General features: G+C 45.1%; 2 protein-coding genes across 3 annotated transcripts in view; one reads left to right on the forward strand and one right to left on the reverse strand.

Annotated features, from left to right (window-relative positions):
* Positions 1-13,908, forward strand: part of JAM3 (junctional adhesion molecule 3) — a 79,006-nt gene extending 65,098 nt beyond the window's left edge. Inside the window, exons 2-9 of one of the 2 annotated variants that reach the window (XM_019797131.2) lie at positions 3,277-3,342; positions 3,868-3,978; positions 7,550-7,702; positions 8,159-8,361; positions 9,342-9,441; positions 11,615-11,744; positions 11,843-11,897; positions 12,210-13,908. In XM_019797131.2, the coding sequence (XP_019652690.1) occupies positions 3,277-3,342; positions 3,868-3,978; positions 7,550-7,702; positions 8,159-8,361; positions 9,342-9,441; positions 11,615-11,744; positions 11,843-11,897; positions 12,210-12,245 (854 nt within the window). In that variant the 3' untranslated portion in view covers positions 12,246-13,908. The remainder of the gene's footprint in view (positions 1-3,276; positions 3,343-3,867; positions 3,979-7,549; positions 7,703-8,158; positions 8,362-9,341; positions 9,442-11,614; positions 11,745-11,842; positions 11,898-12,209) is intronic. The other variant, XM_034666111.1, reaches the window with a different exon arrangement.
* A 2,088-nt stretch (positions 13,909-15,996) lies between these two features.
* NCAPD3 (non-SMC condensin II complex subunit D3) overlaps positions 15,997-21,821 on the reverse strand; it is a 58,782-nt gene continuing 52,957 nt past the window's right edge. Inside the window, exons 32-35 of the mRNA XM_011221874.3 lie at positions 21,116-21,193; positions 16,827-16,901; positions 16,690-16,750; positions 15,997-16,599 (exon numbers count right to left, since the gene is read on the reverse strand). Of these exons, the coding sequence (XP_011220176.1) occupies positions 16,491-16,599; positions 16,690-16,750; positions 16,827-16,901; positions 21,116-21,193 (323 nt within the window). The 3' untranslated portion in view covers positions 15,997-16,490. The remainder of the gene's footprint in view (positions 16,600-16,689; positions 16,751-16,826; positions 16,902-21,115; positions 21,194-21,821) is intronic.

Consider the following 21,821-nt stretch of genomic DNA (forward strand, 5'->3'; position numbering starts at 1 on the left):
CCCCAAAGTTAACTGTTAATAGCCTACTGTTGAGCGGAAGCCTTACCTATAACTAATAAACAGTCGATAAACTCATATTTTATATGTATTATATGCTGCGTTCTCATAATATAGTAGCCTGGAGGAAAGGAAAAGTTAAAATCATAAGAGAAAGTACATTTACAGTACTGTATGGATATTTATCTAAAAAATCCTCCAGGAGTGGTTGGGACAGGGGGTGGTGGCGGCGGGCCTGGCCCCGGGGTGATGATGTTCCACAGCCTGGGGGTCTCTGTTCAGCAGTGGCAGTGGCTGGGCCGCCCATGGGTGCTGACGGCGGCCTGGAGGTTCAGTCCAGCTGACCCACCGGCCTGAGGTATACCGCCGGCTGTAGCCATCAGCAACTTCGGGGACGGGGCAGTGCTGGGTCGGGAGGGACTCAGGGCAGCACCGGAGCAGCCCAGAGCCTGGCACACGGAGGACCCTCTGGGCATGTTCTTCCGTGTCAGCCCAGCCTCCTGCCTGCCAGCCCTGGGCGCTCAAACCGACCACCCTGTTGGCACATGGGCCACCTGTAGCCCTGTCTGGTACCGGGGCTCCCCCAGGGCTGCTGACGGCTCCCCGCAGGCCTCCCCTCCCTGCATTCTTGGAGGGCAGCAAGTGTTACCCTGCACCAGTCACCTTTGATCCTGCTGTGGAGACTGGGGTGGGCAGTTGTAAATAAATACCGTGTGGCTTTTGCTGTCAACCCTTAACAGCCCACCTATAAGTGGACCTGTGCAGTTCAAACCTGTGTTGTTCAAGGTCGTCTGTATTTTAAAGTGGGATCTGGGCTTGTGGGGCTGGGTACATGAGGCAGTGTAGACTATCTGTAAGTTTACGACTTGTTTAAGAATAATAATTTTTAAAAGACTTGTTTAAGAATAGAAGGAGGATTCTGAGGTGTAGGACTCCCATGTGGGCCTCCTCAGCTCGGGCCCAGCTGTGGTGAATCCTCACCTGGCCAGAGCGGCATTTGCTTGTAGCGGTCCTCGCTTGTAGCGGTCCTCTGTTGTTTAATCTTGCTGGGACACACTGTCTTCCAGGACTGGGACACACTGTCTTCCAGGACTGGCACAGGCAGTTGCCTGTGAAACTTACGCGGGGTAATTGGGCAGGAGATGGTCTGGCTGAGGCTTCATTAAGGAGTACAGAGCATTCACCTCTTTGCTGCAGAGTCGAGGCATTAAAAGAGGTGATTATTTCCATTTTCTGGGCTATGTTAACCTTAGTTTCTTTCAGGTTGTAAGAAGCACATTGGCTTAGTTCACCTGGAGGTTTATTATCAAGAATGCGTCTCAGTTGGCCTTCATGAAAGTTCGGCATTGTTGCAGATACTACAGTTAACTTCCCCTAACGCTCTTTGTCCTCCATTTCGCTTGTTACCAAATCTAGTGTTTCCACCATTTTGATAAATCAGCTAATCCCTCCTTTTACTCTTATTCCACTCTGTTTCTCTGGTGACTATGAACTCTCTAATGCATTCTTAACTTCTCTTAGCATCATACTTCTTAAAGGAAAGGGGCAGATTGAGTTGTTTAGTTGTTTATTATCCAGTTGGGTGAAGCTCCCATGAGTTACCTCAAAGGCCTCTTAGATGGCTTCTGGGTTGGAAGCTGATTCCTGGTCGTAGTCATTTGTAACCAGAGTTTCAGTGTCTCATCATCTAAATTATAGTGATCGCACTGAAAGAACTGTCTGTGATCATTTCCTTAGAAGGAACCTGTGTGGCCTTGGTAGATATTCAAAGCATCATTTATTATTCTTTATCAGTGGGTCATTGGGAGCTTTCAGACTGAAGGAGAAGTAGAAAGTGCTGCACACACATGGGATGTGTTTCTGGTTCCCAAAACGAGTAGCCCATGGTTAATCAATTCAAAATAAAATGATCTTTACTTGTGCTGGTTCTATAACCTTTTGTAGAAGTCAGTGTTCTAGAAATTAATAGCAACTCAGGTGTATGTATTATACTTCTGATTTTCATCCCTCTTAGTGAACTGTTTGTGGCTTTTGCTATAATTAATGAAGTCTTACTAAAAAAGAAAGAAAGGATCAAAATATATACTTGGAATGTACACATTAAATAAGATTTAAAAAGGGGAAAGACTGGATTGTTGTGACCCGCATCCCACTAATATACAGGGAGTTAGAAACCCACTTAGAGTACATGTCTCTCTGTATGTTGTGTTTAGCTGGGATAGTAAGCTAAGATCCAGAGACCTTAATAGGGGTTTTGTATGAAGGCCTTCTTTGGGGAATGCATATTTTCCTAGAGGCCAGGTAGCTGAAGAATGAGATTTTTGTGGGTGGTCAGTGTACCTACTTGATCTTCTCCAAGAAAATAGGTAAGACATTGGAGACCACAATAAACTGGTTTTAATGTTTGTTGAAACACATGGAGAGTCAGATGCTGGTTTTGAAAGAGATTACAATGCAATTGGCATATCTTGATTTCATCAGTAGCTTCATTCAGTTTAACTTCATGAAAATTGTAATTATTTTTCTCATTTTACCAGAAACTAGTAAAAACTTTTTTTTAAAGATTTTATTTATTTATATTAGAGAATGTGCGCCAGCCAGCGCAGGGAGGAGCAGAGGCAGGGAGAAAAGCAGACTCCTTCTGAGTGGGTAGCCCCACATGGGGCTCGATCCCAGGAGCGGGATCATGACCTGAGCCGAAATCAAGAGTTGGACACTTAACTGAGCCATCCAGGCGCCCCTAGTGAAAACTTTTTAATGGATGGGAATCACTGGGTTACATGGTTAATATAGCAAGGTGGTCTCTTAGCTGGTTGATATCTATACCAGAGAATGTTGTGTCATCCTGAAGGGGAAGGTACCAGGCCGTGGGCCATATTAAACCCACCAAGAGTGTGGTTGCTGGGTTGGAAGCTTAGAGGAGAGGAGAGATGCAGGAGGCAGGAATGACAAGGTCCAGGTGGGTCTGGATGAAAGACGTTGACGGGATTAAGAATGGCTCTGAGCAAGAAGGAAATTCTTAGAGCTTTAGCTCCAGGGCGGTTATGTCCTGAACTAAACTTTCAGAACTCTTCCACTCAGTTCATTCCAGTGAAGTCACACTAAGAAAGAAAGCGATCAACTTGCTGTATCTAAGAGACTTTGTTTTGGAATATAATGTTTTTCTATCCTTTGTGATTAGTGATTGTAACCTACATAGAAGGGAAAAATCTGAACTTGGTTGGAGGGTTCTGTGCTTTTTAAAGTTGTATTGTCTCTGATTTTATTTTTTTCCTTCAGGTTGCTTGATTGGGGCGGTGAATCTCAAGTCCAACAACCAAACCCCAGTGGTACAGGAATTTGAAAGTATGTGCAAGGGAGAATGGGCACCATCTAATGGACATTTGGTAGTCTTGCAGCCAACTCGGGACAGACACACACATGCATACAGTGCCCGAGAGGTGTTCTGGTGGGTGGCTCCTTAGCAGTGGGTTTGCTGTGCACGTGTGTCAGTGAAGCATTCCTTCAGCAGACTGCAGCAGGGAGCTCTGCAGGTTTTGTACTGGCTAGAATCAGATTCCTGCCCTGGCTTTGTACATAAATAACAAAGAATTTTCTTACATACAAGCAGAGTATTAAGGGGGAGTATGTACTCTATGTAGTAAAAGTCCTTGCTGATTGTCTTTATTATTTTTCTGGCTAAAATTCATCTTTTCTTAAAGTCATTTAGAACCTGGAGCCAGACAGATTTTTTAACCTGCGTGCAAAACTTCTTTAAAATTAGAGATAGCTTGGAGGGTCCAAGTATACAAGTGATCATAAAATTTTTTCCCATTCCCTAAGAGGTCTTTTTTTTTTTTTTTTTTGTTTTTTTGTTTTTTTGCTCATTAGGTGTGGAACTATCTTGTATCATTACGGATTCACAGACAAGTGACCCCAGGATCGAATGGAAGAAAATTCAAGACCAAACCACATACGTGTTTTTTGGCAACAGAATTCAGGGTATGATCCTCTAATCTCCTCCTTTGTCCACAAGGTCCAGTCATATACCTGTGCCCAGAGACTTTCTTCTGACTGGTGATTGGTTTTTTTGTTTTGTTTGTTTCACTTACGGAAAATTCAAACATGGAAAAGTAATGAAAATAGTGTACTGAACCTCGCTGTCCCTGTCATTCAGCTTCAACAAGTATCACCTCATCAGTTATGGTTTAAATCTGTCTGTAGCCCGTCCTGTTGATCTATCAGAGTGAACATTTTCCTAGGCCATCTTCTTATCATGGTCCCATTGGTAATACCAGCTGAATGAGTTAATCAGAAGGATCACGTGGAACAGCAAGGAGACAAGACCGGTATCTACTGAGCACCTACTGTGCGCCAAGGTTCCCACATTGAGAACGCATTTGCTAGAACAGACGTCAGCTTAGGGTGTTTCTGATCACATGAAGTAGGAGCAGGGCAGGTGGTGGGGGAGGCTTCCCAGAAGTGACATCTAGGCTGAGCTATGAAGCTGGTTAACCAGGCCAGATGGTGAGGGGTGGGGTGGGGGAAGGTGTTGGGCAAGAAAGAATGCTCTGCATATAAATGTGGAAGCAAAAGGCAGGTTGGCTTAAGGAAAATGCAAGTTCTCTGTCACAGCTGGGACTTCAGGAGGGGAGGGACGAATGACTCCGCATGCTGGCGAGGCATGCCGGGGCCAGTCAAAAAGCACTGAATGCCATGCAAGAATGGACAATATCTTGAGTTCTGCAAAGATTTTTTAGAGGGAAGGGAGATGATTTCATTTACACTTTAGAAAGACTTGACTTGGCTTTGGGGATGGGGAAAACGCAGAGCAGGGGTGCTAATTTAGAATTTTTTTGCAGATGGTGGAAGGGAGCTGCTGATGGCCTGAGCTAAGGTTGAGGCAGTGTAGAGAGAGAAGAGGAGGGATTGCGAGGAGCTGGCTGTGGCAAGGAGGGAGAGAGAGAAATTATAGATGACATGCAGTGGGACCTTACCTTCATTCTGAGAGGAGGGATGGGGTAAACACAAGGGACAAATCCAACAGCTTCTGAGGGCTGGCTTTGGAGCTCCCAAAGAAGTTGATAGTTGGGGCTTCAGAGAAGAGGAGAGATGTTGTAGAAACAGCCAAATTTCAGTCTTCCTACTTTGGGTCCCCAATATCATCAGGGTTCATAGGCTCTTAAAAATCATATTTTTGGGGGGCATCTGGGTGCCTCAGTCAGTTAAGCATCTACCTTCAGCTCAGATCATGATCCCAGGGTCCTAGGATCGAGCCCTGCTGCTGAGCAGGGAGTCTGCTTTTCCCTCTCCCTCTGACCCTCCCCCCTCTCATGCTCTCTCTCTCTCTCTCAAATAAATAAAATCTTAAAAAAAAAAAAAAAAGAACTTCCTATTCCTGGGAATTAAACACCTTACTCTTAGCCAGAGGGATGGGGGGAGGGTATTTATACACAAAATATGAGGGCTACAGGAAAATTTGAATCTTGCTTGGCTTCTTCTCTTGCCTTAATTCAGGACTGTGCCAAAAGCTTCCTAAAAAAATTTTTTATACTCTTTTTTTTTTTTTAAGATTATATTTATTTATTTGACACAGAGCACGAGCAGGGGAACAGCAGAGGGAAAGGGAGAAGCAGGCTTCCACTGAGCAGGGAGCCCGATGCAGGATTGACCTGAGCTGAAGGCAGATTCCTAACCAGCTGAGCCATGCAGGCACCCCTTTATTTGTCGCTGTTCAGGTTCTTCATGCTTCTTTGAAAGAGTTACCATCTTTTTATGCTGTGAAAGTTTTAAATATTGGGATATAATTTATATAGCATAAAACATTTTTTAAAGTGTACCCTTCAGCGGTTGGTAGTATATTCAACAAAGATGTGCAACCATCACTGCTATCAAATTCCAGAACACTTTCATCAACCCCAAAGAAACTGCATATCCTTTGCAGTTCCCCTTTGTCCCCACCTGCAGGCAACCAGTAATCTCCAGTGTCTCTGCATTTGCCTGTTCTGGACACTTCACATAGATGGAATCATACAGTATGTGGTCCTTTGTGATTCCTTCTTCCACTCAGCATATTATTTTCAAGGTCCATATACGGCGTAGCATGTATCAGTACTTCATTCCTTTTTATATGGGTGAATAATATTTCATTGTAGGTAGACCACTTTTTTTTTTAATCCATTTATCAGTTGATATACACTTGGGTTTCCAGTTTTGGGCTATTATCAATAATGCAGCTGTGGGTATTCATGTAAACATAATGGTTTTTGTGTAAACATAAGTTTTCACTTGGGGACGATAAATGACCACAAGTACAATTGCTAGGTAATGTGGTAGTTGCATGTATAGATTTTTTAAGAACCTGCCAAACTATATTCCCAAGTGGCCACACCATTTTACATTCCTTCAGCAGTGTATTTCCCTGTATCCTCACTAACATTTGTAATTGTCTGTCTTTGCATTCTGGCCAGCCTAGTGGGTGTGACGTGGTATCTCCTAATGGTTTTGATTTGCATTTCCTTAGTGACTAATGATGCTGAGCAGATCTTTATGTTCTTGGTGGCCATTTGTGTATTTTCTTTGGAGAAATGTCTACTCAAATCCTTTGTCCATTTTTATTTGTTATTTGTCTCTTTATTGTTGAGTTGCAAATCCCTTATATATTCTGGACACTAGTCCTTTGTCCCAGATACATGATTTGCAGATACTTTCTCCCATTTAGTGGATTGTCTTTTCAAAACTTGCATGTGTCCTTTAAAGCACAAGAGTTTAAAAAATTTTTTATGAAAGTCCAGTGAGAGCTTTTTTTTTTTTATGCTTGTGGTCTTGGTGTCATTTCTAAGAAATTATTGCCTAATCCAAGGTCATGATGATTTATGTCCGTTTTTTCTTAGGTCATACTGTTAACTGTTGGTTTTTTCTTTTTTTTGAAGAGTCCATTTATTTATTTGAGAGAGAGCGAGTGCTTGAGAGAGACTACGAGAGAGAGAGAGAGAGAGAGAGAAAGAGAGAGCACAAACGGGGGAGGGGCAGAGGGAGAGGGACAAACAGACTCCCCACTGAGCAGCCGGGCTCGATCCCAGGACCCTGGGATCATGACTTGAGGCATGACGAAGGCACACACTTCACCGACTGAGCCACCCAGGAGTCCCCACACTGTTAATTCTTATAGGAAGGTCTTTGTTGTGTATAGTGTGAGGTAGGAGTCCAACCTCATTCTTTTGCTTGTGGATATCCAGTTGTCCCAGCACCATTTATGAATACTGGTTGTTTTTTAATGTTGTTTGTTTGACTTTGTTTCTCTTTTGATGGGGAATCCTGGCTAGGAATGATGAGAAGGAAATGAGGTCCCTGGTTTAACAACAGAGACACATGTAATGAGTCCTCTTACACACCAGGTACTATGTTGGTGCTCAGTGTCCTCAGTTCCCCTCTCTTCTACAGAAGCAGAAACAGAAGCCAGTCTGCAGTATCCTTATGGAGGCATTAAATGCTAGCCCCAGAAGCCACCTTCTTCAGGTGGCAGAGATGTCTTTAAACTGTCTTTTTATGTTCTGCATCCTCTTTTCTCTAGGAGATTTGGCAGGTCGTGCAGAACTATTGGGGAAAACCTCTCTAAGGATCTGGAATGCGACCCGGAAAGACTCAGCCCTCTACCGCTGTGAGGTGGTTGCTCTAAACGACCACAAAGAAATTGATGAGATTGACATTGAGTTAACTGTGCAAGGTAGGAACTCACATGAAGTTAAAACATGTACCCCCTTTAGGCCTCATGAGTCTGTCTATAAAATAAAAAAGATTGGGGAAGAAGAAAAATAAATAAATAAAAATTTTAAAAAGACCAGGTCTTTCCTCCTAGAGCTATATCCCTGGGGTATCACAGGACTTAGGGAGTGGGAGGTTGTGGGAGCTCGGACTGCCCGAGTTGGGGTGGAAAGTGAGAAGGGCAGTGGAGCTCCAGCTGCTCCCCTCCACCAGCTGTAGGAGGTGCTCCTTGGAGGCGGAGGCATCGGGAATGCGCTGTGGGGTTACACGTGCAGGATGAGCCTGCGGGCGTGGCGTGGGGATGGCACTGGCGCATTCCCTGGCTGGTTTTCCTGTTTTGGGAGCAGGTTTATTGTGGGCTTCGGGAAGAATCAATAATGTTGCCGATCTGAAACCCCAACCCGTATTTCTCCCACAGTGAAGCCGGTACCTCCTGTGTGCAGGGTCCCAAAGGCTGTGCCTGTGGGCAAGTCGGCCACGCTGCACTGCCAGGAGAGCGAGGGCTACCCCCGGCCGCACTACAGCTGGTATCGCAACAACATGCCGCTGCCCAGGGACTCCAGAGCCAATCCCAGATTCCGAAATTCCTCTTTTCTCCTAAACTCTGAAACAGGCACTCTGGTAAGATCTCTTCTCAGAGGTGAGGATAGAAATGTCTTTGTTGAGGAAGGGATACCTCTGGTGGAAAGAGCACTTATTAGGAGAGACAATGAACTTTATAAGACAGAAACTAAAAACCTATAATATTGGAGATTCTGTGGGAAAAATGAACCTCCCCTCCTTTTTATAAGAAAGTAAGTTCTAAGGGGATAAAATAAAGGAAGGGAAACCTGTAAAATAAAGGTGATTGTGGAGGTCTGTTAAACAGATGTAGTGGGTGGGTGATGTTAGGGTCCTGATGTGATTAACCAACTGTAAAAATCATGAGACGGGGAAATTGGATTACTGGTGGGATATTCGGCATTAGGCATTAGGAATTGTTCGTTGCTCTAGGTGCAGTAATGGTATTGTAGTTATAATCTGGAGAAGTCCTTGTGTTTTAGAGTTGCGTGCTGAAGTATTTATGGATAAAATGTGTCTAGGAGTTTCTTCAAAATAACCCGGTGGTGGTGGTGGGAAGCGGGTGGGGGGAGAGATGAACCAAGATGGCTCGTGCAGCAGCATCTCAGCCGGCCTTCCTGCAGCCAGGCCTCCTGATGGTGGCGCCTCCCAACTACATGTGGTAACGAGCCTTGTTATACAGGATCCTCTGTATTCGTATTGCCCAAATGTTGCTGAGAAACAATCCTCAGCAGAGTCTCTTTCCCTGAATACAGTAAAGCTCACACTGCATTCTCAGTGTGGCTTTGATACCTCCAAAAACCTGAGGGGATCTCATGGTTCAGGAGTACTTGGGTGAGACAGCTGGGGAATATCCGGGAAGAACCTGGACGGTGAGCGGGAAACCGAAAGGAAACCAAGAGCAAACGAGCAGACGTTTGACTAGGCTCTGGACTCAGCACCCTGGTGGGTGAGAGGAGTGTGGCAATCTCCTCTCCTCGGTCCCCAGAGGTCCACCCTGTTGACTGGTCTCATGATTTCCTTGTAATTTCCTGGAGCAGGTTTTCAATGCTGTCCACAAGGAGGACTCCGGGCAGTATTACTGCATCGCTTCCAATGATGCAGGCTCAGCCGTGTGCGAGGAGCAGGAGATGGAAGTCTGTGAGTCCCTTTTTGAAAATATTTCATCTGAAGACTGGCACGTAGTTAGAACATTTTGAATCTAATATTAGACCATCAGTTTATACAGCTGGTCAGCTTTCTTCTGGAGGGGACTAGACCCACTAAAACCTACTCGGGTACATTGAAAGGAAAGATGAGAAAGTTCTGAGTAACAGCTAAATGACGAATAAATGATTACTTGCAATATGCTTATCTCCTCAAAATAGACTTTCTGGTGTTGGGAACACAGCTATCATGCCACTTTTAACTGAGTTTTATTTATTTTTAAAACATTTTTAAAAGATTTTATTTATTTATTTGACAGAGAGAGTGAGCCAGAGAGCACAAGTGGGGGGAACAGCAGAGGGAGAGGGAGAAGCAGGCTCCCCACTGAGCAGGGAGCCCAACTCAGGGCTCAGTCCCAGGATGCTGGGGTCATGACCGGAGCCGAAAGCAGATGCTTAACCGACTGAGCCACCCAGGTGGCCCTTAACTGAGTTTAATAAATTCCATTTCTGGGGTGTAAGCGTCTGACTCTTGATCTTAGCTCAGGTCTTTTTTTTTTTTTTTTTAATAATTTTTTATTATGTTAGTCACCATACAGTACATCCTTAGTTTTTGATGTAAAGTTCCATGATTCATTAGTTGCGTATAACACCCAGTGCTCCATGCAACACGTGCCCTCCTTAATACCCATCACCATGCTAGCCCAATCCCCCAGCCCCTTCCCCTCTGAAGCCTTCAGTTTGTTTCCCAGAGTCCACAGTCTCTCATGGTCTTGATCTCAGGGTCATGAGTTCGAGCCCTGTGTTGGGCTCTGTGCTGGGTGTGGAGACTACTTAAAATATAGATGGATGGATGGATGGATGGATGGATAGACTAACTCACTCAATTTCTTTGATAGAATTATCAAAACATAGTGTTGTATAAGGTCTGGTCTCCAGAAATTTATCCAGTTATAATCATGTTGTGGTAAGCTGACACCCAGATTTTGGCCTCAGTAACTTTACCCCGTTCTGTGATGCTGCCGTGTCTAGGGTGCTGGCCCCGATGGGGAGGTGCTGAAGGCAGGGCTGGGCAGATGGGGCATGCCACAATCCCCATCACCTGGGGAGCTAGCGCAGCCCCCTCCTTTCCTGCGTATACCAACCCGAGCAGTGTTTTCCAAGCTTGCCTGATTGTGAGAATCGTTTGAGTGCAGTGTTTCACGTACAGATTCCGAGGCCTGGTACGGACTCAGTCCCCAGGGGAGGTCTGGAAATGTCTGTGTGTCAAACAGAATTCCAGGGGATTCTTGTCATCTGTCAAATTCAGGAAACTGCTCTAGGGCAGGAGGAAGGCTCTTGGGCTTTGCCCCAGACCTACTGAATCTCTCCAGTGATAGAGCTTGGGAATTGACATTTCAAAGTCAAAATTTCAGTTTTTAAATGCACACTCATATTTGAAACCACTGCACTAGGATGAGGGAGAATTTAACAACTTCCAAGTTAGTTGGCTTATGTTGGTATATCACCTGCATGTTTCCATTGCATTTTCATCTGCATGAAGGAAACAGCTCCAGTGCCCCACACTGATAGGGACTGAGTACCGTTGCGAGGTATACAGAAATGGGAAGAGGGGGTCAAGGCCTCTCCTCCTAGGGGCTTATAGATATGAGGCCAGGCAGCTGATAGTGAAAGGTCATGTTGCCACCTTATATTTTTACTTTTCAGTCCTGTGAGAAACTGATTCTCTTTCCCCAAATAATGCACAGCAAAGGGAATCCTTGGAAATTAGGATTTTTTTCTTTGGGATTCCTGGTTCCTTAATTCTGTCTTTATAAAGTGAAACCATTTTCTCCATTAATAATATTTTCAGGGATTTAGCCAGAAGATTGTAAAGCCTTTTATACAGTGTTGAGCCCCCTTTAATATAGGATTAAGTATAATAGCATTTGAACTTTGGAGGCCTCAGTACTTTTTCCAAGTGAGAGCAGGGGCCTGGTCCTGTATGTACCAGGCTAGAAAGAGTTGAAGTGGTCTCACGCTGCTCTTCTGGCTGGGGTAGGCATGAGAGGGCAGAGTGGGGAAGTGGAGGATGCTGGAAGGAAGGAGGCACAGTGGGGGTCAGGGGCTTTTGTAAGTAAGACCAGATAGTGTGTGTCCTTTCTTCCCTCAATCCCTCTCTTCTCCAGATGACGTGAACATTGGTGGCATTATTGGGGGGATCGTGGTGGTCCTTGCTGTGCTGGTCCTGATCACAGTGGGCATCTGCTGCGCGTACGGACGGGACTGCTTCATCAGTAATAAACAGAACCGCGAAAGGTGAGCCTGTCTTCTGTCTTAAGTGACAAAACCAAAGTTTAAGTTGGCATTACATGAAAAATCAGTAGTCACTGAAGCCCTCTCTCCTCCTTTTTCAGTTACAAGAGTCCGGGGAAGTCAGATAGCGTGAACTATATCAGGACAGATGAGGAGGTAAGGGAAGGAGTGAGACAACAGAGCTGACATCGTTTAGGAAACCTAGAAATCGAGGTGTTCCCAGCAGAAAAATGACATTTGTCCTTGGAAACCCTCCCAGTGCAGTGTTTGTACACACTCTCGGCGTTCACATCTTGCAGGCTCTAATAGTTGATGTTACTTTTGAAGAATGGTTTCATTTGATTTGTTTTGCCTTAAGTTTCTTCTTCAGGGAAACAGGGATTAGACCTGGCTTCCACTCCCCCTCTCCCACTCAGGCCCCTGGGTTGGTAGAGCATGGCCGTGTCTAACCCTGTGTTGGCCTTGCAGGGCGACTTTAGACACAAGTCATCATTTGTGATCTGAAATCGGACGGTGTGGCTGAGGGAGCACATGCAAATACCTCTACCAGAAACTCCTATCAAGAGCAGCCCGGGAGCCAAGTGCACTTGGACAGAGCTAGACACTGCGCAGAAGCTTTTTGTTTTGGCCAAAGTTGACCGCTACTCCTTTCTTACTTCTTAACAAGCCACATGAATAAAAGAATTTTCCTCGAGATGGGCATAGTCATCACAAGGGAAAACGAACAAACTGCATTTCACTGAGGCTGATTCCCAGTCTGTTTCTAACCTGGCTTCTGCCTGAGCGTTAGGGTGATTGGAAAGCTCTTGCTCACAGAGGCGGGGCAGGGCGCTGTGGGCCCGTGAAGCCAGTTTATTTGCCACCCATCTACATCAGGGTGGGTGAGTCCCATGTGTGGGGCCACCAGGCAGCCACGTAGCACCCCCAATGCAGGGCTTGGGAGCACGACCCACCGTGACACCTGCAGCTGCAGTGTGAACCAGTGAATCCAGAAAAGAGGCGTTTTTTGCGGTGATCTTGTCTCACAGCCGCCCACAGCCAGCACTGCAGATTCTTCTTGAAGGTTTTGTTGATCAGTATTTTAGTGTCCATCTTGGAAAATCTGTTTGGATCAGAATTTTATAAAAACAGCCCAAATCAGGAAGGCAAATTGCTTGTTGGAAGAAGGGATCTTCTTACCGGTAGGAACCCTGCTCGTCCATTGGGGGGGGGGGCTGTTAGTATTTGTAAAACCTTCATCTTAGGCGAAATCTGAAATGGTACTGAAATAATGTTCTGCTTTTCTATGGGTGTTTATTTTTTAAAATTTTACATTCTAAATTTTTGCTAAAGATGTATTTTGGTTATTGAAAAGAAAATTTCTATTTAAACTGTAAATATGTTGTCATACAGTGTTAAATACCTATTTTTTAAAAAAATTTCAGCTTAATGGTAGGAGTTCCAAGCTACTAGTGTTAAATTGGAAAATACCAATAATTAAAGAGTACTTTAACCCAAAAAAATCCTTTTGAGGAAGCTTACTGGAACATTCCTTTTTCCCACAAAAGTTTCATCATTTTTCACAAGAGAACTTATATAGTATATCATGATAGACCTCTTTGTTACTTAGGAAACCTTTAAAAAAATTCCAGTTAAATAATGTCGAAATCTGTTTGCATCTCTCCAAAAGAAGCGTAAGGAGCTTTGAGGTTAGCTTTGAGTGGCCTCATCCTAGATTACTCAGACTACCTATGCCTAGAGACTGCCCAGAAGTGCTTGGATGTACCTGTGAAACCACATTAGCCAGTCCCCGGGCTTGAGTCCTGCGCCCAACTCTAAGTCGATATTGGCCACTAACTTTGAAGGCTAGCCAGTGTGTGCACTGCCATCTTTATTGGCCTGACCGTGGTTTTGTGTGCTGATTAGCTTTATAGAGTTGGACAGTTGTAAGCTGGACACTTCAAGAAGGGTGGGTGTCTTCCCTGTGGTATCCTAGCCTTTGGGTCCCCTGTGACAGAGCTCTTTTTGGTTATGGATGGCTCACGAAACAAAGCAGCTACTGCTGTTTGTTTTAAAATTCATTTTACGGGGCGCCTGGGTGGCACAACGGTTAAGCGTCTGCCTTCAACTCAGGGCGTGATCCCGGCGTTGTGGGGTCGAGCCCCGCATAAGGCTCCTCTGCTGTGAGCCTGCTTCTTCCTCTCCCACTCCCCCTGCTTGTGTTCCCTCTCTCGCTGGCTGTCTCTATCTCTGTAGAATAAATAAAATCTTTAAAAAAAAAAATAAATAAATAAATAGAAAAAATTCATTTTACTTACTTGTGTAGCTCATAACTGTCCAGGGCCAAAGGCAGTTCTGAAAACTACAATAATGTTTTTTGAGAAAACGAATTCCACTCTTCCTCTTTGCCATGAAGAAAGCACGGAGACACCGCAGGTTGTGTCTCACTTCACAATAAACCCATTATGTGGTGGCGGCGGCGAGGCCAGCCCTTTGAGGAACATCAGGCAGTGCAGCCAGGGCAGAAAGCCTGATGGCAAGGAAAGCGAAATGCCTGAACCAAAGGCCGTTTTCTGATTTTGATTTTAAAGTCTTTATCTACCCAAGACACTGCAGCTCACTGGGTATGCAACAGAAAAATCATTCAAAAGCCTTTGTTCTTCAAGAGCAGGTGTTCTTCGCCTCAGATACATTGCTGTGTTAAACTCATGATGTGAAGCGGTTTGAAGAGGGAGCTGCTCAGAAGAGTGTCTCCAGTTCCATTGTGTGCTTCAAGGATGGTTTTTATGTAGAAGGATGTAGTCATCTTGGGATTAAACTTCCAGTGTCTTAATTTTTTATACTTTGAGGGTTTTTTTTTAATTGAATACTTGAGACTTATGTTGACTTTTCTAAGTTCTGTGAATACTCTGCCACGGGGTGTTTGGCAGAAGCAGTGAGCAGTTCTCCATAATTGCTTAATGGTACCCATCTTCTTTTGCGTTTGTGTCTTGAATGCTTAGACTTAAGATATCCCCTCATCTTCACCCCCTCTTGCTAGAAAGGGATAGTGTCCCCATTCTCTAATTGTTGGGGAGCAACTCTAGCTGCCATCTTGGTTGTCCTAGTGATAGGACGGCCTTATCGACTCCCTTTTTATGACCGTAACACCTCCTATCCTAGTGCCATGTGGACTGGGTCTGACAGAGAGAAGTGAGTATGGAGTCTGGGAAGTTGTTGCCTAATACTGTAAAAATGTAGACAGAAAAGGAACATTCATGTGTTTTTAAGATATGAATGTGACTGAAGACTCGAAGATTCTACAAGGCTATTGTGGCCTCTGGTGTGCCTGTTGCTGTACATAGACGTTGCAGACTTGTACTAACACACCTGTAAGTTGGTATTTGTTAAACCTCATTTATAAAAGCTTTAAGAAAAAAATCAACTTTGCCTCATTTTTTTCCTCTTATGTGCTCTTGAGTTTACCTCGTTTTCCTAGCATTTTGTTAGGCAAGTACAATTACAATGGCACAATCTCAGGTTTAAAGAGAGACTGCCATCAATTACCATCTACTTGATTTGGAGAAAAGTGTCTTTACTCAAGAGCAGCTTTGTGACTCTCTGCCAAGGACATGTCCATGTGTGTCACCGTTCATATATGGGAGAACTGTAGACTAGAGCACAATGACATTCTACCCCTCAAATCCAACTACCACGATTATACTAAAAACATACCAACACAGTAACCCTGTATTTTGTTTCTGTAGCACTGGGATTAAAAACTGAACTGAATGAATTTTCTCCTGGTCACTTTTGGACAAAACATGAATGTACATGTGTTTTAATGTCACCTAACGGCATCAGCAGAAGACACCAAAGCCCTTCCCCCCTTGTGGGAGCAGTCTTTGTGGACTGTTAACACAAACCAGCATTAGGGCATGCCACACATAGGCGAACTTTCAGGAGCAGGCCCGCATTTACATTTGAAGAAGGATGTATGCTGTTAGACAGCTTCTGTTGGGACAGAGGCAGAGGGACATTAAAGACAAAAGGAGTCTTCTTTTTTTTTTTTTTTAAACAACAGACATTTCTTTCTCACAGTTCTTGAGGCTGGGAGGGTTTTATTATTCTTAAACACTTAATGTAAATTAAAGTGACTACCAGTAAAAGCCCTGTTCTAAAAGCAGAAATATTCTATTGAATACCAGAAGGCTGTATTTATGCTTAACCTTTATTATTCCATTTTAGAAAGCTGTACACTTTATTTTTTTTTTTTTTTTTTTTTTTTTTTTTTTAAAAAGCTGTACACTTTAAAAACCAATTTATAAATAAGAATAAAAAAAATAATTACAATCAAAATTTCATCATTAGATACAGGAAATTACTGTACTGTAGGGAATTCCGACCAGATAACAGAAGCTTCATTTATATAAAAGAAAGCTGATCTGTTAAAGTTGTGTTCCTTAAAGACCACAGTATGCTTTATCAGAATGAACTTGATACTTTCAAATGGAGTAAAGTTAGAATATTAAATAGCTAAGGCATTTCTCTATTATTTTACTTTTTTTTTTTTTTTTTTAAAACCACATATTGCGTAAAGAGAAATGTAAAAGGTTGGCCAGCCACACAGGTGAATGGTTAGAGTGCTGAAGTCACAAGAAAAAACTCTGGCATCACACAATAAAAGCCCCCCTCTCCCTGGGGGTGAGGGAGGTGGACTCTGCCTTTCCACAGGCAGGAGACAACATGTCCATAGAGCTCTTGCCTCCAGGACACTCCTGAACGACTGTTTCAGTTGGCTGTTTTCAGGGGGGTCTTTCGGAGTGACCTCCTGGTAGGGGCTGGGTTATCTTTATTTCTGGCTGGGGACTTCACATTCCATTGCTGAGGCTGTGGAGGCCTAGGGAAAGGAAACAGACAATCATTCTCGAACTGAAGATAAAACCCTGACAAAAACATTTACCTCAAAAGGAACTCTTGGTAAACTTACGGTTTATCAGGAAGCGATAAACATAAAATGTCATTTCCTTGACACTGGGCTTCAGTTTTTTCTGAAAGGGAGTCAGACAAATTCAGATTTCCCAGAACTCAAAAGGAGCTAATGCATCTGACAGGAAAGGAACTTGCCTTTGACTGAAGAAGGTGTCCGTGGTGTGCCTATGTAGCTGACTTCTGCTCCAAATGTGACATCACTGATGGTCCCTGGGTAAACATGGGGAAAACACCACCATTAACAAAAAGCCCGAGGAGACAGAGCCACATAAAGTCCCCTGAGCAAGGTCAGTCCTGGAGCTTCCCCTACAGTTTCACTCAGTCACTCGTATCAATCCCTAAGCACTGTCAAATCCAAATCCAGGCGTGCTGTCAGGCCTCCATTTGACCTTTTTGCGGGACTCAGTGGAGACTCTGTCCTCCTGGACACTCATCCCATCCATGGTCTCCTGGCTCCCTCCTCCTCTGACCACTCCCTCAGACAGCTTTGTGGCCCCTGCATACCCACTGCTCACTGCCTCTGGCTTCTCACCCTCCCCATGTCTCTACTTACTGCCGGCACACCATTGACCCCCAACTCCATCCAGCTTCGGCCTCTCTCCTGAGTCCTGCATTTCCTACTGTCCCTCACTGCACTCCCTGAAGACACCTGGCCACCTCATTACCCCACTTCTCAGCACGTTCCTTCTGAATCTCAATCCTGTCAATGGACTGTCCAAGACGGGGCTGTCAGGCGTGAGAGGCTCCTTCTCCATACCTAATCACTAACCGGTTACATTCGCCTTCCTCCTATCTCCTGCCATCGCCTCCTCTCCTCCTCACTTGATGTCTGCTCCTCTCACCCTGACTTAGCACAGTGGTCTCCACCCAGGGCCTCCTCTTCTCTTCAGTCTGCCCCTAGGAGGCAGGGAGCAGAGTGTAGGAACAGACTTGAATCAGACTTGAATTCTGGCTCGGGGTCTTACCAGCTGTGTGAACTACTCTAAAAACCTCGTTTCTTTATCTCCAAAATGGGATACAGATGTACCCACCTCAGGGGAGTTATAGGGATTAAATGAGATTATTTATGTTAAGTAAGTCCTTAACACAGGACTTGGTAAAGGTATGTGCTGAATAAAGGTTAAGTACTGTAATTTATTAGCTGTTATTCCCTATGTCACTAGAGTTAAGTTTAAAGAAGTGGTGAGGCGGCTGATCTGCTTAAGTGTCCTGCCAGCTTCGTGTTCTAGAGGAAGGCCTGAAATCCAGCATCTGTCCGAGCTGGACAGAACCACCTCTGTGCAAGCTGGTCCCCAGCTGCCTTTAGGAACCTGCGAGGTGCATTCACACGCTGCAGGCCACCATGTCCGATCATCACTGTTCTCTTCCTGGCCCTGGTCTGGGCATGCAGTTCTGCCACCTGGAGTGCCTCCCTCGTCCCACTACCATGCCAGTCCTTTGAGACCTGGGTGGCGATGCCTCTCCCAGGGACTTGCTCCCTCCTTTGTGTCCTGTAACTTTCTGCAATGCGCTGTCAGCCCACTTGTCAGGAACAGAACAAGGCTCAACAGCTGGCAGGTGACCCTTCTGTCAGAGCCCGCATGCCTCCCAAGAACACGTGTGACGTCAACTTTCTCCCCCACGCTGTAGCCTTCTTAGGAGTACTGAGGAGATCCTTCTATCTGTTTTAAAGTCCACAGAGCATCTGCAGTGCTATGTGCCTGTGAATGACTGAAGCTATATTAACTGGTAAGAGACCAGTATTTTCATCGTGCTGCCACTCAGCTGCAGTTCCAACCCCTCTTCCCTACGTACACATTCCTTTTCCAGTTTGGAAGCCTGAGCACATCCAGGTACTGGGTCTCCAACCTTGGCAAAGGCAGCTATGCGGTGGCTCTCAGACCCCCATGCACTTTGTAAGCGCTTAGAACCAAAGGCAGGAGCATTTCTGCTGCCTGAGTGACAGCAATAAGAGGGACTTGCTGAACCCCGCAAGGATTTTCAGTTAAGATCTGGCTCTGAAAAGGACTCCTTTCCATTTAGCAAAGCCACTTTGCTCATGCTGAATACCACCGGTGTGCCGGCACAGTGGAGCTGGCTAGCTTTTTCCTCCTGCCTTCATAGAGCTGAGACCGCTACCTGACAGTCACCCCACCCGAGTTGTCAACAGAATGTGTATTTACAAACCACAAAACAGAACTGAGTGTTTTTACGTGATCTGATAATCCTCCCAGGAAGGAGAGCTAATAGGAGACCCTTCTTCAAGCATTCCTTCCTGGTTCAGAATAAGGAAAGATGGCCACAAATTTTACATTCAAGAGCCTAGAGAGAGAAAAGTACTCCGTTGACCTGGGGACACCTGAGGGTCTTATTTCCAGTGCAAAGACGGCTCCAGACATGCAAATTCAAGCAGTATTAATGCAGCACGCCAGGCTTCGCTGCTGAAGAACTCGGGCTGCTAGGAAACCAACCAAAGACTGGAATCGGACTCCTGGGGATGAGCAAAACTAAAATGAGACGCATTCGCCCTGTTTCTGCAGCATATGGTTCCTAATGCCAAAATAGAAGCACTTGGTTCCTCCGAACCAGGAACAAAGAACATACAGAAAATCTGTCTGTTTCAAAGAGGCTGAATTTTTCACATATATAACATGACACCTGTTCAATATACTGGAACCCCAAATTACTGCTTTTAATGATAAAAGCAGTCACAAGTCAGTTGTCATCTGAGGAGATGTGGGGTAGGAGTTCTGTTCATCAGTTAATCTCCCTTAAAAGGAGGACTTGATGGAAATTCTCTATAACCCAGTAAATACTCAAATAGATCACAGCATCACAGGTCAAAGAACTGCCCAGCAACTAGCCAGAACACACTAAATGCTCAATAAATTTGTACTGACTGAACGTACAACCAAATGAACGGCTTGCTCCTGGGCTGCACCACTACCAAAGAGAAGAACACCTTAATGTGTTCTCGTCTTGCAGTCACACCCACGAGCAGCACTGTGAGAGCAAAGGCTGTAGAAGGACACAGGAACTTCAATCAGGAGACCTGATTTCAGGTCCCAGCTCTGTCATTTGTGCCATCACTTAACTCACTAACATCTGTTTCGCTCCTCCCATGTTCCAGGCACTGTGGCAGGCCCGGTGGGTACAGTGAAGAGTAAAACAGCTTAGAAACTAGTTGCAAGGACAGACAAAGCAGTACAGCTGATCCTGAACAATGTGGGGTTGGAGCTGCCAACCCCTGCAACAGTCGAAAATCTGTATATAACTTTTAACTCTCCCCAAAGTCAACTACCAATAGCCTACTGTTGACCAGAAGGAAGCCTTACCATTACATCAACAGTCGACTAACGCATATTTTGTATGTTATGTGCATCGCATACTGTATCCTTATAATAAAGTTAAGTTGGAGAACAGAAAATGCTACTAAGACCATCACAAATGCTTTTAAGACAATTTTTGGTGCTGCACTGTAAACAGTCTGCACTAAGTGGACCCGTGCAGTTCAAACCAGCGCTGTTCAAGGGTCTGCTGTGTGTGGAGGTGTAGCAAGTACTGCCAAGGAGGTCAGAGTGCTAGGAGGGGGCACCTCATCTCGTCCAAAGGGTCAGGGAGGGCTGCTGCTGGAGGGTGAAGCAGCAGCCACCGGGGAACGGGAAGTTCTAGATGAGGACGTGGCACACGAACGCCCCATGTCTGGCAAGTGGGGGTGTATGCAGGACCTGAGAACCTGGCCCGGGGCTGGCGGGCAGAGGAAGGGGGAGGTGGGTGGAGAGCAAAGAGGTGGGAGGCACACCCACACATGCCGCGGACAGTAAGAAGCTATAACACAAGGTAATAAGAAAAATCCTCTACACTTCTAACTCACCTCGACTTTGAAATAACAGGAAAGAACAGAAGATCTGAAAAACCACCCAATGGGAGTGAGAAGACAGAGGCTCTCGGCACAGCTGGTGGTGGGTCCTCAATAGGCCACTGAACCTGAAGGATCAGCTGGCTCCCGGAGGTGGCCTCGATGATGTACACGGTGCCTGCCAGCGTCGACTTGAGTCAGCAACAAAGCAGGGCTGCCCGAGGCAGCAGGAGCACTCAAGGGCTGGCTCTAGAATGGCAAGCACGCCACTGCCCGGGGAAACTGTGCCTCAGCCTCCCTGTCTGTCAAACAGGGAAGCTCACGGGTGGCTGCGAACTTAACTGAGTTCATGCATGTGAAAACACTTAGAAGAGCGCTTGACTGACATTCAGCTAGTGCTCAGGCTGTTGCGTTATAAGTATCACGAGACACCATGTGACAAGGCCCCATAATGCTGCTGACCACCAGGAACGCCTTCATCTAGTAAAAGACCTCTCTTTCAACAGGAGTCTTACTGCAGCTCCCACAGACGCACAGTGACTGAGGAGAGACTCAGCAGAAGCCGGCTCGTCACAGGAGTACTTACTCTTGGGAGTACTGATGGCTCGCTTAGTTACGTGGTCCACAGCTCCACTGGACTCCTGCTCCAGGCTGTAGGATGTTGCTAGGATAAAACAGGAAAGTTTTAGCTGTCCAAAAAAACCCCAACACAATTAGCAAGATCTATGATAAAGTTAATATCCCAAATAACATGTTCTTACAATGAAGTAATTCAGAAAGACACCAAAAAATGATAAACATGAGAAATAATGTCCATTTTCACTAGGATTCAAAGAAAAGGAAATTAAAACCATAGTCAGTTTTGATCTATAAAGCCTGGCAAAGAAGATGGGAAATTGTAAGACCGATGTTTCTAAGTAGGAAAATAGACACTGGTGTGCCACTGGCTCCTGCCGACATACAATTGCAGTGAATTATAGAAGGCAATCTGACACCACCAAAGGCTTTAAAAATATTCATGGCCTCTGAGTTCTGGGAATCAATCCTAAAGATTATATACTTCACTGTGACATTACTTCAAAAAATTGAAAAACACCTATATTTCTGGGGGGCGCCTGGGTGGCACAGCGGTTAAGCGTCTGCCTTCGGCTCAGGGCGTGATCCCGGCGTTATGAGATCGAGCCCCACATCAGGCTCCTCTGCTATGAGCCTGCTTCTTCCTCTCCCACTCCCCCTGCTTGTGTTCCCTCTCTCGCTGGCTGTCTCTATCTCTGTCAAATAAATAAATAAAA

This window comes from Ailuropoda melanoleuca, chromosome 8, assembly GCF_002007445.2.
Source record: "Ailuropoda melanoleuca isolate Jingjing chromosome 8, ASM200744v2, whole genome shotgun sequence".
Classification (NCBI taxonomy): Eukaryota; Metazoa; Chordata; class Mammalia; order Carnivora; family Ursidae; genus Ailuropoda; species Ailuropoda melanoleuca.